The 19,457-nt window shown below is 39.3% G+C and overlaps 1 protein-coding gene across 4 annotated transcripts in view; it reads right to left on the bottom strand.

The window, feature by feature from the left end:
- LOC122561635 (anoctamin-2-like) overlaps positions 1-19,457 on the bottom strand; it is a 243,713-nt gene that overhangs the window by 122,516 nt on the left and 101,740 nt on the right. For all 4 annotated transcript variants that reach the window (XM_043713575.1, XM_043713573.1, XM_043713574.1 and 1 more), the window contains 4 exons: positions 16,566-16,718; positions 16,398-16,450; positions 11,354-11,532; positions 10,489-10,594 (listed from right to left, as the gene is read on the bottom strand). In XM_043713575.1, the coding sequence (XP_043569510.1) occupies positions 10,489-10,594; positions 11,354-11,532; positions 16,398-16,450; positions 16,566-16,718 (491 nt within the window). The remainder of the gene's footprint in view (positions 1-10,488; positions 10,595-11,353; positions 11,533-16,397; positions 16,451-16,565; positions 16,719-19,457) is intronic.

Raw genomic sequence — 19,457 nt, 5'->3', positions numbered from 1 at the left:
TTGCTAGTTGGCCAGATATCAACATCAATGTTACCTGTCCAGGATTTATCCAATAGCATATAACAAACAAGCAATTATGGACAACATGGTGGCTCAGTAGTTAGCACTGCTGCCTCACAGCGCCAGGGACCCAGGTTTGATTCCACCCTTGAGTAACTGCCTGTGAGGTGTTTGCACATTCTCCCTGTATCTGCAAGGGTTTCCACCGAGTGATCCAATTTCCTCCCACAATCCAAAGGTAGGAAGGTTAGGTGGATTGGCCATGCTAAATTACCCATGGTGTTCAGGGGTGTGCAGGCTACGTAGATTAGTGATGGGAAATGCAGGGTTCCAGGAATAGGATGGGGGTGTCGGTCTTCGGAGGGGTGATGTGGACTCGTTGGACCAAATGGCTTGCTTCCACACTGTAGGGATTTTATTTTTTTTAAAAACCCACATTTTTATTTCCAGTTTCCTGACTTCTTATTTCATTTGTGGACAGTCTTTGTTGCACATATTTGGTTGCTTCACTTGTTTATTCCTTTGGTGCTCAATTCATACTCCTTATTGTACACCATCCAGCAGCATGCTTCAAGTGTTAAGAAAGGACAGATTAGTAACAGTGGGCCTGTTCAGACTCCCCTCTCATTCACAAATCTGTCCAAGGAAGCATAACGAAATGTTGCATTCACACAATAAAGGCAACTGCTATTTGAAAATTAGAAGCTTTTAATGAAATTTTAAAAAAAATTAAGGAACAGAATTCTGAATGAACTCCAGGTGTTGGTATAAAGATTGTCAGCTTGAGCAGTTTTGCCAAAGCATCTGATATCTCCTACCTGGTGAAATAGACAATAGTCCTTTTTAGACAGAAAACAGATGCTGCCAGACCTGCTGAAAAAGCTCAGCAGGTCTGGCAGCATCAGTAAAGGGAAATCAGAGTTAATGTTTTGGGTCTGATGACCCTTCCTCAGTTTTTTAATGTTGTAGCTCTTGGTGCCTGGGAAGGTGATGGTGAGGACAAAAGAGTATATGAGCAGACTAGGTTAGAATTAGAATTAGAATTCCTATAGTGTGGAAACAAGCCCTTCAGCCAGGCAAGTCCACACCAAGCCTCTGAAGAGTAACCCACCCAGACCTGTTCCCTTATTACTCTACATTTCACCCTGACTAATGCATCTAACCCACACATCCCTGAACACTATGGGCAATTTAGCATGGCCAATTCACCTTACCTACACATCTTTGGACTGTGGGAGGAAACCAAAACACTCAGGGAAACCCACGCAGACATGGAGAGAATGCGTAAACTCCAAACAGACAGATGCCTGAGGCTGGAATTGAAGCTGGGTCCCTGGCCCGGTGAGGTAACACTGCTAACTACTGAGCCACCTTGCTGCCCCAAGACTGTATGAGAGTATTTTGGAAAATGAAAATTTTAGTGTTTACTTTGGAGGAACAACAAAGAGGCAAATTCTCCCATTTTGTACATCGAGCCAAAGTGCTATTATTATTCATTGAATAATGTTGCTTTACAGCCAACCAACTAACATTTATCTTGCTTTGCATTCCGTTATGACAGAATTTTTTGACTATTCTGAACTGACTTTGAATTGAATTGCTGTGTCATTTCACAGGGCAGTTAAGAATACATTATTGTGAACCCGAAGCCATAAGTTTGTCAGACCAAGTCAGAGGTAACACGACATCAGGTTATGGTTAAGAGTTTTATTTGAAATCGGAAACTTTTGGAGCACTGCCGCTTTGTCAGGTGAAATGTTCATCTGATGAAGGAGCAGTTCTCCGAATGCTTGCGATTTCAAATAAATCTGTTGGACTTATAACCTGGTGTCATGTGACTTCTGACCTTGTCCACCGCAAACCATCATAGGCACGTCCATATCTTGGTCAGACCAAGTGAGGATGGCAGATTTCCTTCTTTAAGACACTTTATAATAATCAATGATAGTCACATGCTCACCATTACTGATTTTAGCTTTTAATTCTGAAATTATTCTTCGAATTTCAAATTCCATCAGACACCATTGTGGGGTTTGAACCTGGCATATTGTTCTGGACTTTGAGTCCAGTGACAATAAAAGTCTAGGACTGTCACCCCACTGTAATTATCTGACTTCTGACCCAACATGAGAAAAGATGTCAGAGTTAACGTTCCTCAGAACCCGGACCCGAAAGGTTAAATCTGATTTCTCTCCACAGATGTTGCCAGACCTGCTGAGCTTTTCCAGCAACTTCTATTTTTGTTTCTGATTTACAGCATCCTCAGTTCTTTTGTTTTTTATTTAGGAGAGAAGATATGTTATGTAATATGTTTCACATTTATTTTTCTCGGAATGAATAGACTCTGTTTACAAGTAACTTTTCAACCTTCAAAAGGCATCAGATGGTTACCCACATTTTTTATAAATGAACTGTAGCCTGCAATACCCATCCAAAATAATCAGCAATGATGGAAAATGATAATTATATGAAATTGAGGACAGGCAAGCTGACTGAAGGTTGAGACTGCAGGTTTGTTTCATCAGTCAAGTTGTTTGTTCTTAGTTCTGTTGTCATTGAACCATCATTAGATTAGATTAGATTAGATTACATTACATTACAGCGTGGAAACAGGCCGTTCGGCCCAACAAGTCCACACCGACCCGCCGAAGCGCAACCCACCCATACCCCTACATTTACCCCTTACCTAACACTACGGGCAATTTAGCATGGCTAATTCACCTGACCTGCATATCTTTGGACTGTGGGAGGAAACTGGAGCACCCGGAGGAAACCCACGCAGACACGGGGAGAACGTGCAAACTTCACACAGTCAGTCGCCTGAGGCGGGAATTGAACCCGGGTCTCAGGCGCAGTGAGGCAGCACTTCCATAAAATCACAAAAAGACAGAACCGCTAGCTCGAAAAGGAGCTACTCATTCATTATATCTATGCTATTGTGACATCAACTTTGAAATGCTATCCTCCCATCTAACACCTTGCTCTTTCCCACACTTTTTCCTATTTTACTTCTTCACATCTCTAAGCACTACTTCCAGTCTGGAACTTGTACTGAAAAGGTGTACATGAAGAAAGTATGATCAAGGAACCAAAGGTTACAAACTTCCCACTCTATCTGTGACCTGTGTTCCTTCAAAGCCAATCTCTTTACTTGAAGATAGTTTGCAGCTTACTGATTGATTAATAGATACTTGTAGCAATAATAGTAAGTGTTTTTCAGTCTTAGAATCCATCTCCCTCTGTATGCTTTTTGTACTGATTCTCAGTCTCTGTCTCCTGCAAAGTGACTCACAAACCAGTGAAAATAATCTTTCGTAATTTGATCTTTTTGAATATCTTACATATATAGTAATACCTCTGTTAGATGCCAGTTTAACATTCTTTGATCCAGTGAACATGGGGGCAACTTTAATCTTTGCAGCTTGGATGGAAAATTATTGGTGCAGACCAAGTGTGTTCTGTAACAGGTGGACACTCTTTGAGGACAGCCTAGTGTCCAGTTTTCTCACTCTGGTATTGAAATTGTCTCATCTCTGGCTCCTGTTCTCAGCTTGCTAACTCTAAACGTCTTTGCTATTGTTTCATTAACACTGCGCAGAATGAGATGATTCTACCTTTAGAAAAAGTAAATATTTTATAAGGCATTTGAAAGCAACAAAATGTAGGCATCCATGAACTCTAGTGTTTTTTGAGCTAGAAGGAGAGAGAGAGAAACCAGGGAATTATGGAGCAGTTAGCGTAATATCTGTTGTTAGGAATTTACTTATGTTTATAATTCAGCATGAGTTTGCTGTGCACCTTGAAATTTTTCAGCAGATCAGTGACAGCAAGCATTGATTTACAAAGGCAAGAGATGACTAAAGGAATGGACATGTTAAGCAAAGGTATTAAAGGATATGGGTCAAAGGCTGGTATATGATGTTATGTCACAGATCAGCCATGCTTTCATTAAATGGTGGAAAAAGCTCAAGGGACTGAACGATCTATTCCTATTCCTATGCTCCTCAGAGTTAAACAAAAATAAAACACAGATATTAAGGGTGACTCGATTGAAGTCTTCAAGATATTGAAGGGAATTGATAGTTTCTCTCCATCGACCCTAATTCTGCAAGTTAGGGAATCTAGAACTTGGATGCAATGGCTTAAATTAAAGACAGCCCATTTAGGAGTAAAACTATGATAGGAAACAGGGAGAAAGTGAGGACTGCAGATGCTGGAGTACCAGAGTTAAAAAATGTGGTGCTGGAAAAACACAGCGGGCCAGGTCTTCAGATTCGTGAAGAAGGGCTTATGCCCAAAACATCGATTCTCCTGCTCCTCGGATGCTGCCTGGCCTGCTGTGTTTTTCCAGCACCACATTTTTCAACTATGATAGGAAACATCTCTACATGCAAGGTCCGGTAGAACTTTGTAACTCTCTTCAACAAAAAGAAAAATATGTGAGGTCAATTGTGAAATGGAGACATATATAACAAAGGTACATGTGAAATTAGATCAATAGGTCAGCCATTACTTCATTGAATGGGCATCTCTTTTGCTACGTTTAAAGGAAGAAGGATATGCAATTATTGCACCTGCCACAATACAATTAAGTATTTAAAATGTAGAGGTAGCCTCTTGATTAATGTGTCCTTTAAGCAATTGCCTACAATATTCTCCTGAGAAAACAGTCTCTAGGATGTGAAATGTCCTCTGTTGAAAACTGAACATGACTAAATGACCAACAGGATAAGGAAAATCACTGAATCACCAATTAATCAAGCCAAATGGAGAAAGCTCATGAGCTGTCAACTATTATAACTAACAGCTAACCACAATTAGCTGATATGGAGAAACGTTTCTGAAAACTTAGTAAATGGATAGCAAATTGAAATTGTCAAGCTTCCTTCCCCCCTATCATGTCAATTCATAACCAGATTTCAATTACTGCTCTTTCTCATCTGACTGCTGTTAATTGTGTGACAGCTTGTGGAGTATCTTGGAATAGCTTGCTAGCCAAATGGCCACTTTCTATTCCTAAGTATTTCAATATTTGTTTACAAAAACCTTGAGGAGCTGCATATTATAGGCTGGTTAAAATTCCCCTGGCCTCGGAAACGCCATTAGCCATGCGGCTGATGCAGCTACCACCCCCACAATTCCCCTGGCCTATGGTTAAAATAATACTCAGGGCAGGCCAACATTTCACCAGAAAGAGATGCTGAGGCAATCCAGCTCTACTGTGCTATTTTCAACATTGTTTTAGTCACTCAAACCAGTTTTTCTTAGACATTGCAACATCATTCATCTTCTGTGCTAGCTATAGCTCAGTTGGTCGAACTCTCACCTCAGAGCCAGAAGGTTTTAGTCCCATTCCAGGACTTGAGCACAATAATTAAATGTGATGTTCCAGTGCAGTACTGAGGGTACATGGCACTTCTAGAATGCAGTGTAACCTGAAGTTCCCTTGGCTGTCCTGAACATATTGAAGAGGGGATTTTGGGGGAGAAGTAGAGAGTTTTCTTCAGTGTCTTGTCTAATATTTATCCATCAATCAAAACCATAAAAATATATCACCTGGTCCTTATCATAATGCTGTCTGTGGGAGCTTGCCATGAACAAATGTACTTCAGTGAGCTGAATGACATGCCGCTGGATAAATGGCTACCCCTTAATTGTGATCTTCTACATTATAAACAGAGTGGTCTGCTCAAAACCTCTCTTGTATATGCTGAGAGGTGAAAACCATTACTCTTCTGGATTGTAATAGTCAGCACAAAGATATGATGACACAAAATGTTGCTAATTGTCAGTGAAATAATGCTTGACGTGCACAATACATTGTTTTGAAGACATTAAAAGCTGAGAATCCTATTTAAAAATGTTAAAACTCAATCTTTGATGAATATAAAATGGCTGCTTTTGTTTAATGGACCGCCTTCCATTCCATTAACATGGCACTAGCAAAGAAGCAAAAGGCTAATCCTCCTAGGATACAATTTGGCGCCTTTTCAATCAAAAGCGGGTTCCTTTGATAAGTGCCAAAGATCAAGACAGTGCTTAGCCACTAGGCATGCAACCATGTTATTAATCAATTGTATTGTTTGGATAGATAGACTGAACAGCAGTTCCGTAGTTGTCTGGTGAGTCATATACTTGGTGAAGGGTGGAAGCGAAAGCTGTCAGAATTGCAACTGTCCTAATATCTCTTTAATTATGTCAGGAATCTCTGATAACAATTTCTGTTATCTCCCAGATTTGTAAACTATGTCAGCACAGTATTTGTTGGTGCGAGAGATCTAGCTGTGAGTGACCTTTTCTCCCATTTCAGATCAAAAAATGTTGCAAGTCTACAATGACATGGTGAGATGAAGGGATATTAATTTACAACATTACCTGCAATTGACTTACTTGAGGGTTGGAAAAAATTAACAGAATAACATAATTGCAAAGTGATGTGAAATAGAATCAAATAGGTACAAGATAAATAGAGATACTGAGGAGAAGATAATATTAAGATAAAGAAAATAAATGGAAAGAAAAATTAAGAAATAATTAGTTTTTAAAAATATAATTTTAAGAATCTCTAAGGATTGTTTATTATCTGCAAGACTAAGAGACCACTGATTCAAATGTTCCATTCTGAGCTGGAGAAATTAAGTATCTTCGTAGAGACAGAACTCTCCTCACTGAATGGGTCCCTACAGCTAAAATTCAACAACTCATTCTCATTAAAAGGAATGATAAGGGTGAACTCGGATTTTCATTCATTCAGTGTTAGAATGATGCAAATCAGCCAGCAATTTGTAACATGTTCCCCTTGCTCCTCATACATCACTTACATAGTTATACTCCAATGATGGTGTGTGCTGTTAAAGACACCATTATAATTCTTGTATACTCTAGGGTGATCCCATTCCAAGATCTTAGAATACCAAACAAACAAACTAGATCAGTTTAGTTCACTGATCTCACAAATGACAGGCCATTTGTATAGAACCAATGGCTGTGCTAGACAAACCATTGTAGGTGACACCCATACTGTCCCCATACAAAGGGACCTTTTAAGGATATATGGATTGTGAAAAGATGTAATATTGAAATTTATAGTTTGTTACAAGACTGTATTCTATTTGTTTTGTATACAGTGTAGACCATTTAGGACAGAGATGAGGAGAAACTTCTTCACCCAGAGAATGGTGGCTGTGTGGAATGCTCTGCCCCAGAGTGCAGTGGAGGCCCAGTCTCTGGATTCATTTAAGAAAGAGTTGGATAGAGCTCTCAAGAATAGTGGAGTCAAGGGTTATGGAGACAAGGCAGGAACAGGATACCGATTAAGGATGATCAGCCATGATCATATTGAATGGTGGTGCAGGCTCGAAGGGCAGAATGGCCTACTCCTGAACCTGTTGTCTATTGTCTATTATATTTCCTCTCTGTGGTCCCACACATATCTCTTTACTGACACATTTAATCTCTCTGTTGTATACTCTATTTCAAGTCAAGAAGTAGGTTTCCACATATACCATTTGGTTGGGTATCAGGATCAAGAAAAGGCCACCTGAATCAGCTGTGGAGAGATGGTCCAGAAGATATCTAGAAATCAACATCATTTTGGTGGTCAGGCCAAGAGTTGATGTAAAGTCAAAAATGGGCAAAGGAAAATGTTTCACTGATTACCAAATACTCCACCCATGCCTGATGAATGAGTACTGCTCCATGTTATAAACACCACTGGGAGAAATCTCTGAAGGGTGGAAAGTGGACAGAATATGTTCTGGGTGGGGTCACTTCTATGTCAATGACCAATAGTAGCTCAGTCATAAGCATATGGAATAAGTTGGCTGATACAAAAGGAAATAGGCACTAGACGGGGTTGTACTAGGTGATGATGGACTTAACTAAAAGGAAAACCTGTTTGATCATATCCTGGCCAATCTGTTTATTGCAGATACATCTGACTGTGACAGTTAGGTAGGAATGACCACAGCAGAGTCATTATGAAGACAAAATCCTATCTTCACTTAGGGCATAGCCCTTATTGTATTGTGTGGTATTGCCACTGCATTAAATGGATGGTTTCAGAACAGGTCTAGCAACTCAAAATTCATGAGGTGTTGTGGACCAGCTATCTGCAGCAGCAGAATTGTATTCAGCCACAAGCTGTAACCTGATGGTCAGCAATCCTTCCCTCTACTGTTAAAATTAAGTCACAGGATCAATCTTGGTTTAATGAAGACTGCAGCAGTGCATGCCAGGAGCAGCATGGGCATTCCTAGAGTGAGACTTGGTGAAGGTAAAACACAGAAATCTCTAGTGTGCCAAACAGTGGAAGCATCGTGCATAAGTCAGGATTCAACAATCCCACAACCAATGGAGCAGATCAAATCTCTACTGTCATGCAACAATCTGTTGTGAATGGTAGTGATCAATTAAACAATCAACAGGAGGAGGTGGAGGTTCCATAAATAACATGTTATCAGCAATGAACTGGGTTCCATTGGTGTCACACAAATCCTGACATCATTACAGACCTGGTCCAAACATTGACAAGAAGAGATGAAATCAGAAGGTTAGAGTGCCTACCCTTGACATGAAGGCAGTGTTTGGCAGAGTGTGCCAAAAAGGAACCCTGGCAAAATTGAAGTAGATGGGAATCTGTTGTGGGGAGGGGTGCCACTTGTTGGAGTAATATCTGGCAGAAAGGAAGATAGTTGTTTTTTTTGAAGCCTATCACGTTGATCTTACGACATCATTGTACAAGTTCCTCAGGGGAGAGTCCTAGAACCACCATCTTCAGCTGCTTCATTAATGACCTTTCGTCCATCATCAGGTCAGAAAAGGGTATATTCAGCACAATGTTCAGCACTATTCCCTTGTCAGATACCGAAACAATTTGTGCAAATTTGCAGAAAGATTGAACTAGATTCGGCTCCATTTGCTAAGTGGCAAGGAGCACATGTGCCTCACAAGTGCCAGGCAATGACCATCTCTGAGAAAAGAGAGAATTCAACTATTGTCCCTTGACATTCAATGGTAATATCATTACTGGAACTTTATTATTAACATCCTAAAGGTTACCATTGACCAGTGCAGTTGTAAGAACAATCCGAAGTTAGAAATTCTGTGTTTTGCAACTCACTTCATGACTCCCAAAGTGCCATCTGCAAGGCTCAAATCATGAATGTGATGGAATACTTTCCCCTTGACTGGATGAATGCAGCTCCAACAACACATAAGACATTGACACCAATCAGTAAAAAACAGCCGGCCTGTTTGACAAGTCATTCAACAAATTAAATATTCCCTCCTTTCCTGCCAGGGCACAGTGTGCGCCATCTACAAGTTGATTGGTACAAACTTACCAAAGTTCTTTCGATAGCATCTCCCAAATCTAGAACTTTCACCACCTGGAGGGTAAAGGGCAGCAGATCGATGTCAGCACCACCACTCGCAAGCTTCCTCTCCAAGCCACATATCACCCTGACTTGTATCACTTTTCCTTCACTATCATTGGATGAAAATCCTGGAACTTCTTCCCTGTGGGAGTCCCAAAACCAGCTGAACTGCACCAGTTTCACAAAACAACTCACCACCATCTTCTCAAGGGCAATTTGAGATGGGCTATAAATGCTAGCCTTGTCAGTGATGTCCACTTCTTTTGAAAGAATTTTAAAAATTAGCACTGATGCTCAGGTTATATATTTGGGAAGGAAGGTAAACATGCTGATACACAGCAAAGCTTAATACTTGGACAATGCTGAAATATGGCATAGGGCTCCGACACATTCAAATCATCTCATCCAATATTGCTTCAAACCTTTGATTTTTGCTTCATTCATATCAGTTTGGCTAAAACCAGTCTGAATATTTCAGGACTAGGCCCTTTGTAAGGTCAAATGTTGACAGCACATTACAGCTGGGGCAGAGAAGTAGCCCCTGAACAGCATTGGTGCTTAAAGATCTCATTATTCTGTAATGAATTTACAGAGGTTTTAAATTTGTAATTGCTGGACCCCTTTATATTGAAGCTCAGTCTCCACAGGAGACCCAAGGATTGCTTGACTGTCCAGCTCCCAGAGAGAATTAAAAAAAAACAGTTGTACCTCCATTATCTGCTCTGAAAACACTGGATCTTAGTGGCAATAGAAAAATGTCGAGTTTGTCTCCTTCATACTGTCGAATACAGAATGCTGCCAGCGTTGAAATAATGTACTTTTGTTACAATTACACAAAATTGATGAAACGTTGATTGATATTACATGAATCCATTCCACCCCTCTTTCAGTTTTTGACAATGATCAGCTGTTTAACTGCACAACTGCAAAGCTACAATTTCCTAACCTTGTCACTTAAACACCAATTAAGCAGCATTTGTGATTTACAATCCAATTTATCCAAAGACAAATTTTGTTCAAAATTCATTTGAGTTTCAATTCCATTTAATAAGATACAGATGTTGCTCTGCTTACCATTTTGTGCCATGAGTTCCCATTGCCATTCACTTACTTGGAAGATTATAACAAATGTTAAGCGTGCAGCCAGAATAGCCCAATATTGCTTGGAGTAATCATAGGCATGATCAGACCATGGTGGTTCCCTGTAATCCTTGTATCTGTGGTAATGTGTCAGAATGGAGTGTGGAGGTTGGTTGGGTAGGGGTTTGGGGGTGGGATCATAGGAAGTAAAGATAAGGCTAATTAGTTCTGCTGAGTTGCAATAATATGTAAAAACTTCCCCAGATCATGAAGGCTCTAGAAAAACTTTTGAAAATAAGACCAATCATGTGGTTATGTAACTGAAAGAGACTCTATCGTGAACAATTGAGTCACAGAAGGAACCACAATAAGATCATGTACAGTACCAGATGCAATCTTATTTAAAACTGTGCAAACTGACGTTTCTCTGAGTCAAGCTTGGTTTAAGTCATGTTGTGTTTTATTAAGACAGACAACTTGGATTTTAAATTGCCTCCACATCATTTGGTCAAAGGAACATATCTATAAACTAGTTGCATGTAAAATGTTGCACAGAAGCATTTTTCCTGCCAAATGAAGATCCTATTTTTCTGCTTCAATAAAGAAAAACAGGGACTTAATTACATGAAATCTGCCAGCTAAACAGTCTCTATTACAGATAAACGACAGTAATCAAGTGGCAGCAATAGCTGAACATAAAAGTACAATAGCTGAACATATAATCAGAGTCAAATAGTGTGGCGCTGGAAAAGCACAGCCTGATGAAGAGCTTATGCTGAAATCGTTGACTCTCCTACTCCTTGGATGCTGCCTGACCGGCTGTGCTTTTGCTGCACCACAGTTTTTGACTCTGATCTCCAGCATCTACAGTCCTCACTTTCTCCTATATTTATTACCTGCAAACTTTAATATTGTTGAAATGGGATGATTGTGGATGTGTACCCTGTAGAAATTCACTGATATTGAAATACGATAAGGTATGATTCACAAATCCATGCATACTTCCATCATCACTATACATGTACTGGTAAACAAGGCGTGGGATGAAGTCAGACGTAATGGCAATTACAAATGCCTGGATAACACACAAAGAAGATGGATTAACACTGGTAATTAAGGGTCCTGAAGAAAATTAAACTGTTAATATACATTGGGACAATGTGTCTGCTATACGGTGAACAGAGGTTGGCAAACAAACATATGAAGCATATGTCACAGATTGTACAAATCACCAACAGCATTAGATGCTCAACTATTTAAGTTATTCATAATAAGATAAAGTGAGAAGTCACATGACACCAGTTTATACTCCAACAGATTTATTTGAAATCACAAGCTTTCAGAGTGACAGGCAGTGCTCAGAAAGCTTGTGATTTCAAATAAACCTGTTGGAGTATAACCTGGTGTCATGTGACTTCTGACATTTCCACCCCAGTCCAACACTGGCACCTCCACTTCATCAGAATGGAAAAATCATTTTCAATTGAATCTTGCACTGCAGACACAGATCTTTTAGTCACAGAGCATAAATTTCAACAATACATATTTGATATATAACAATTTCTGAAAATTTGTTCCTGTGGAAGTACAAACTCTTCCTTTAATTGTTAACAGGGTTTCCTCAAAACTAGCACAATGGTTCAGGCTGATGATAGGTGAATGTTATGGACCTTGAAAAGTCTGGTGCAGAGCCGGATTGTCTGAACAACTTGGGATTCATGCCATCCTTCTGCTTCAAACAGACCTCTTCTCCTGTGTTAAAACATCTAATGGGAAAAGGTGCTTCCTACTAACTGACTCCCGCGCTTGACCTCACATTGAAAGAAAAGATCTTCCAAATCAGAAGATGCCTCAGGATATCTCAACCATTTGCAAAATGGACCAAATGTACTTCTCAATAAGTACATTTCCAATGAGGTCTGCCAAATTGCTGATGCTGCATCCTCAAGGGAACAATTCCTTGCAGCATAACTTAAATCAACAGAACACAGAATTGCCTCAACACTTTGGAGCTAGTTATTCATGGTTAGTAAAGCCTGCTTTCCTCTCCTCCAGAACATATTTTCGGGGCTCGGTAACTTCATTTAAAAAACACACTGAGCTAATGAACTCTAAGCAGGTTAAAACTTTATTAAATTTACTAGTTCTGAAGTTGAAAGAATATTGTTGTAATTGTGCATATTATTATTTATTGCTGAAATGCAAAGCTGAAATTCCTAAACCTATAAACTAAAATCTGCTGTATAAGTGGTTTTTAGAAGTAAAAATGAAATCATTTTCCAGTCGCATTGTAGAAAAAATCAGTAATCAATCCAACTTATTTTTTCCCAAATTCTCACAATGTAAGTGCATCTTTGGGATGAATATAATTTAGCCTGTCATAGAGGATACTATGACTGTGGGGAGTGGAGTGCAGAGAAGGGTGAAGGAGAATTCATTGCAGGTGACAGGAAGGTTCTGACATAGGAACCAATGCCACTGGTGAGCTTATCAATTAGCATCATCAATTAATGACTAAAACTAATTATCCCTGAACTCACCAGGGTTTAATGGTGGTGCAGGATACACAAGCCTCACACCTGTCTGCCATATCTCCTTATGGTCATATGGTAAATCCTCTTGGTTATGGCTAAATCCTGTTGGGTTTGTTTCAAACCCTGGTGGGGATGCTCTCTCATTGACAAGTGTGGCATAAGGGTGTAATTTATACATACATTTTAACGTTATTTATTTTAGAAGTTGGAATTTGAACTAGTGGCATATGGTTTGTGTGTATGAAGGGATTAAATGATTAATTTGTCAGTATTTCTGAAGCCATGTTTTATTTAAAACCAGTATGTGGAAGAGAGATAGAAAGTCACTAGATTCATATACTTGTGCAGCATGCAAACAGATCCTTCAGTCCAACTTATCCATGCTGATCAGATATCCTAACCTAATCATATCCCATTTACCAGCACTTGGCCCATACACGTCTAAAACCTTCCTGTTCATAAATTCATCCAGATGCCTTTTAAATGTTGCTATTGTACCAGCCTCCATCACTTCCTCTGGCAGTTCATTCCATACACACACCACCCTCTGCATGAAAAAGTTGCCCCTTTGGCCCCTCTTATATCTTTCCCCTCTCACCCTAAACCTATGCCCTCTAGTTCTGGACTCTCCCACCCCAGGGAAAAGACTTTGTCTATTTATTCTATTCCATGCCCCTCATGATTTTATAAACCTCTATAAGGTCACCCCTCAGCCTCCGATGGTCCAGGGAAAACAGCCCCAGCCAATTCAACCTCTCCCTATAGCTCAGATATTCCAACATTGGCAACATCCTCGTAAATCTTTTCTGAACCATTTCAAGTTTCAAAACATTCTTCCAATAGGAAGGAGACCAGAATTGCATGCAATATTCCAAAAGTGGCCTAACCAATGTCCTGTACAGCCACAACATGACCTCTCAACTCCTGTACTCAATGCTCTGACCAATAAACAAAAGCATACAAAATGCCTTCTTCACTATCCTATCTACTTGCAACTACTTTCAAAAAACTAAGAACCTGAAATCCAAGGTCTCTTTGTTTAGCAACACTCAGGGCCTTACCATTAAGTATATATGTCTTGCTCTGATTTCCTTTTCCAAAATGCAGTACCTCACATTTATCTAAATTAAACTCCATCTGTCACTCCTCAGCCCATTGGCCCATCTGATCGAGATCTCATTGTATTCTGAGGTAACCTTCTTCGCTGTCCACTACACTTCCAATTTTGGTATCATCTGCAACTTATTAACTATACCTCCTATGTTCACATTCAAATCATTTATATAAATGATAAAAAGTAATGGACCCAGCACCAATCCTTGTGGTACACCACTGAGAGAGATTGAGAAAATCATTGGAAGAATATAAAGGCAGTAAGAGTATACTTAAGAGGGAAATCAGGACAACAAAAAGGGGACATGAGATAGCTTTGGCAAATAGGGTTAAGGAGAATCCAAAGGACAAAAGGGTAACTCGGGAGAGGATAGGGCCCCTCAAAGATCAGCAAAGTAGCCTATGTGTGGAGCCGCAGTGGATGGGCGAGGTACTAAATGAGTATTTTGCATCAGTGTTTACTGTGGAGAAGGACATGGAAGATATAGGATGAGGGGAAATAGGTGGTGACATCTTGAAAAATGTCCATATTACAGAGAAGGAGGTGTAGTGAATCTATGTGTCTTGAAATGCATAAAAGTGGATAAATCCCCAGGACCTGATTAGGTGTAATCTAGATTTCTGTGGGAAGCTAGGGAAGTGATTGCTGGGCCTTTTGCTGAGATATTCGTATCATTGATAGTCACAGGTGAGGTGCCGGAAGACTAGAGATTGACTAATGTGGTATTAATATTTTAAAAAGGTGGTAAGAAAAAGCCAGAGACCGGGGAGCCTGACATTGGTGGTGGGCCAGTTGTTGGAGGGAATCCTGAGGGACAGGATGTACATGCATTTGGAAAAGCAAGGACTGATTAAGGACAGTCAACATGGCTTTGTGTGTGGGAAATCATGTTACACAGACTTGATTGAGTTTTTTTAAGTAACCAAGAGAATTGATGAGAGCAGAGCAGTGGACGTGATCTATATGGACTTTAATAAGGTGTTCAACAATGTTTCCCATAGGAGACTGATTAGCAAGGTTAGATCTCATGGAATACAGGGAGAACTAGCCATTTGGATACAGAACTGGCTCAAAGATAGAAGATAGAGGGTGTTGGTGGAGGGTTACTTTGATTGCATTTGAGCATTTTATGATCAGATAGAATAAACATGAGAAATCATTAGCTCGTGTTTGATTTAGAAGAATCAGGTATTGACTTTTTTTTATTTTGCTTAGGAAAAGGACCTGTTGATTAAAAAGCTTTTGGCTTCTATTCGTAGTTGAAAAAAAGCTTTTGGCTTCTATTCATAGTTGAAATTCAATGTAAAAGAGTATCCCCTGGGAAAACAAAAGAGACAGCTCAGAGCAATTAGGATAGAGACTGTCTCAATGTAAAAGTTTTAATTTAAAAATTCAGACCAGAACTGTTGCTCGGAACCATGAAGTAGTTCTTTGAAGCTGAACGAGTCTAAGCTCAATTTGGTGAATAATCTCAGGTACAGGGATTGGAAGAAACAGTTAGGTTAAACTTATAGATCTAATTGAGAAGAGAACTTTTCCTGGTCTGTAAGGAGACTGTATTGGGATAGAAGATGTTGCATTTTGTCTTACGTTTTGATATATTTCAAATAGTATCCTATACAAATTGTTTGGTTCATTCAGTTTTATTTTCCTTTCTTTTGCACAATAAACTTCTATTTTATTATTAAAATCCATAGCATTTGGTTTGCGTTTCTGTGACAGACCACCTCATTAAATACAAACAAAACAGAATATGATCTATCAAGCAAGATTGCAGTCTCAGATCTGAGTTGTCTGGTAATGACATCAGTTAGGATCATAACCCAAGCGCTCAATGTTTGATCAATGGATCCAGAGTTGGACGGCAGGCACTGCTAAAAACCATGCCCCTGTTCTTGCATCTGAATCCATTCTCCCTCTCCTTGTTAGAAATCCTTGTCCATACTCACATACCTCGAAGTTTCTAGTAATGATCCCTGGTGAAGGCCTCGATTATTAGTATCATGCACCACTCCCAGTTGCATTGCTAGCAATAGAGAATTGCCACCTCTGATTGGCCAAAGGCTTCCAGACTTCGATTTCCATTCTAGTGGTACATTCATCCTATGGCAGGCCAGTTCTGATTTATTAAATGCATCAGGGCTCCCAGCTCGAAGTGACACTGGGTGGTGGGGTATATTCAACTTATACAAAGTAAATTTTGCCTTTTGTGTTACTTTAGCTATGGCTAAACCCTTTGCTTAATAAAGATTCTGTACATTAGAGAAGAGGTAAGAAAGCTGGTTGACTTACATTGATGATCACAGAAAATTTTCCCATCCCACTGAGAATGTTATACCAAATTCCTAATGGACAAAGAAGACACAGGTCAATGAAGTTACAAGACACTTAATGCAAATCAACTTCTTGTGGGTCAGTCTGACTGAAATACTGATGTATATTTTGAGGTGGCTGACATACCTATGTCTTTTGCCCGAACTGCATCTGGTCTTCTGAGTTCAGCGACAAATTTTTTTGCATCCAGCCTTATCTCAATGATGTTGTTCAGAAGAGCAAACAAGGGAGCCAAGGGAAAGGATGCGACAAACAGTGTCACAAAGCCAAACTGCACAACTGGGGAAAGCAGCATTCATTAAAACATGCCAACAGGAACACAGTCACTTTTCTCTATGTAATCCAGCATCTGCAAGTGACTGTACTAAAAGTCATAACTAAATAATGATGAATACAACAGTTTCATAAAAGGCACTGGACCACATTACAAACCACAAAACCAATCTTAAATGTTTTGCTCCTGCCATCAGATTCTGTGATGGAATCTGAAGAGCTTCCTCTACAATTCTACTCTCCCAACAGGAAGCCACACTTGGAAGAATTCCAAGTCAGCGAATTATACAATACTTTAAGTCTATCTCCAGCCACATTCCCTTCAAAGGGAGCTTTTCTTCTAGGAGTACAGGATGGGAACATCTGGAAAAGGTTGGTCAGAAAAATAGCCCGTTTATCAAACTTCCTTATCAGTCACGATGCCAAAAGCACCAGGTTTAGACACTTCTTACTTTCAGTCCAGCAGCCCAGTGCAATTCGTGAGGGATTCAAAAAGCAAGAAAAACAAACTGATTTAATGAAACTTTCAATAACTTCTGAAAATCTCTCCCCAGCACCCTTAGGTGATTGGCCCCAGCCCAAGCCTCATATTGATCAATGCAGTATTAACACTTAAAAGTTCTAAATGCATTGCTGTTGATCATTCAGGAATATACATTAGTTTTCGTGATGTGAAACTGCTGGAATGGTTTTGATCAGTATCTGATTCAATTGCTTTTATTATTAGCTACAACTTTTAATGCAGACACTGGCTACACTGAGTCATTTACATAAATAGATAATTGGTTATGATATGATTGTTCCACCCTGCCAGATACAGAATTACAGAAATAAACCTCTATCATGTAAATACTGATATGTAGCAATATTTCTACAGACTTAAAGTGAATATACACTGAAAGATATACCCCTACCAGCTGCTACAAAGAATTAACAATGGACCCCAAAGGCTATTGTTTGTTGCTCAAAATGAAGGCAGACACTGTAAACTTAAATTTCCTCCCAATTTCTCACCAGTCACCATTTGACCACAGTGGGAAATATGCACTCAATGTGACGTGCACTCAAAGTGATGCTGGGTTCAACCTTTTAAGTGGCTGCCTTGAAGTTCCTTGAGTTTCTGCAAGATGGGCGAGTTGCTGAAATCTGTATTAAACACTTCACGTCGGCTAGTTTGTAAAGCTTGGGAGAGCCCTGTTGCAGCAGTTTTACAGGTCTTGCCAACTTTAAATGTCTTATTTAGATGTGTATAATAAGTTAAGTATGATGAAGTTACTGTTTGATTGTAGACCTCTGTGTTTAGAAGATAAGTGACCAGTAAATTGATCATCATTGTGTAGGTGTACAAATGAATTAGAATTATTTGTCACGCACATAAAGTATTATGCTGAATTCAACAGTATTTAGAATCAAATAATAATGTGTCATCGTGATCACATATTTTCATTTTTAAATTGATTTAAAGAGCAGAATTTTATTTATGGCATTTGAAAAAAGATTTTTTAGAAAGGTGCCTGACTTCTTGGCTTGCAAGTCCATCTCTTGAAACCTTAAAGTATCTGAAGGTTTGGCTAGCCATATGTTATATCAACTTTAAAGGTACAATTGTACTGAACTGTGAAGGGTTTCCTTGTATTGGTATGCAGTGAAATCTGATTATAAATGTTTGACTGAGTTCCAAATCCTACTAATACACTTGAGCTCAGTATGGATTATTTATACAGCTGTGAGGTAAACCTCAAGCTCTGTTTGGTTGTTGCTATATGTACATTTAATGAGATTAAACTGTTTTGAATTTCAGTTTGCTCATTTTGATAGATTTATGACTATTTTTGAAAAAAAGCATGTTCTTTTTTGAGTTTGAATGCCTATATGCTTCATTAGCAATTTTCTGAACACTTGAGAAGCAATATTTTTCAAGTCAGACTTGAATTGATGAGTGTTTATTTCAGGTTATGCTAGGATTCATGAGTGTGATCATTGGGATTGATTACACATGATGCGTGGTGGTGATGGAGAGGGAATGGGAAACATAAGTATGGAGGGGGTCATGGATGCATGGGATGTAGCGAAATGGAGTAGGTCTGGACAGTGTGTATGAAGAGGAGGAAGTGAGGGCGAGGGGTTTGCAGGACTGGAGTTGCAGTAAATAGAATTAGGCCTTCTAACCTGCCAGCCTCTGTTCCTATGTCAGAGTTGCATCAGTGGACAATTATTGTGACCATAATCAACCTATCAACACCCTTGGGGGAAATAATGTCTACATGCACGTACATGTGTATGCATATGTATGCATGTGTGCATGTATGTATGTACTATGTGTATTTGTGTATATGTACATTTGTGGGTATGTGTATGGGTGCATACGTTATGTGTACATATATTTGTGTGTGTGTGCACGCGCATGTGTGTGCATTGACATGATGCTTGTATATGTGTGTTCATTCAGAGTCCAGGGATGCAATGGTGTGAAATGGCTTGACTTGTGATTCTTAAGTCTGTCATTAGAATTTGGCCCTAAATTCACAGCTTGCCTTGAAATAATGTGCAGGCAGATAAATTGGAAAACAAATAATTTCCTTATCATTTTAACCCTTTGTTATGGTGATGTTCAAGAAAATGAAACATGATCTATTTGCTATCCCAATGTAATTGTTTTTCAAGTTTACTAATTTGTGTCCTGTGGTTTCGTTGGCAGTATTTTTGATATTCTGTGTTAGTTCGTAATAAATGACATTGAGTCAG

This window comes from Chiloscyllium plagiosum, chromosome 23 (genome assembly GCF_004010195.1).
Source record: "Chiloscyllium plagiosum isolate BGI_BamShark_2017 chromosome 23, ASM401019v2, whole genome shotgun sequence".
Taxonomy (NCBI): domain Eukaryota; kingdom Metazoa; phylum Chordata; class Chondrichthyes; order Orectolobiformes; family Hemiscylliidae; genus Chiloscyllium; species Chiloscyllium plagiosum.
This window is presented reverse-complemented; position numbering and strand designations above follow the sequence as displayed.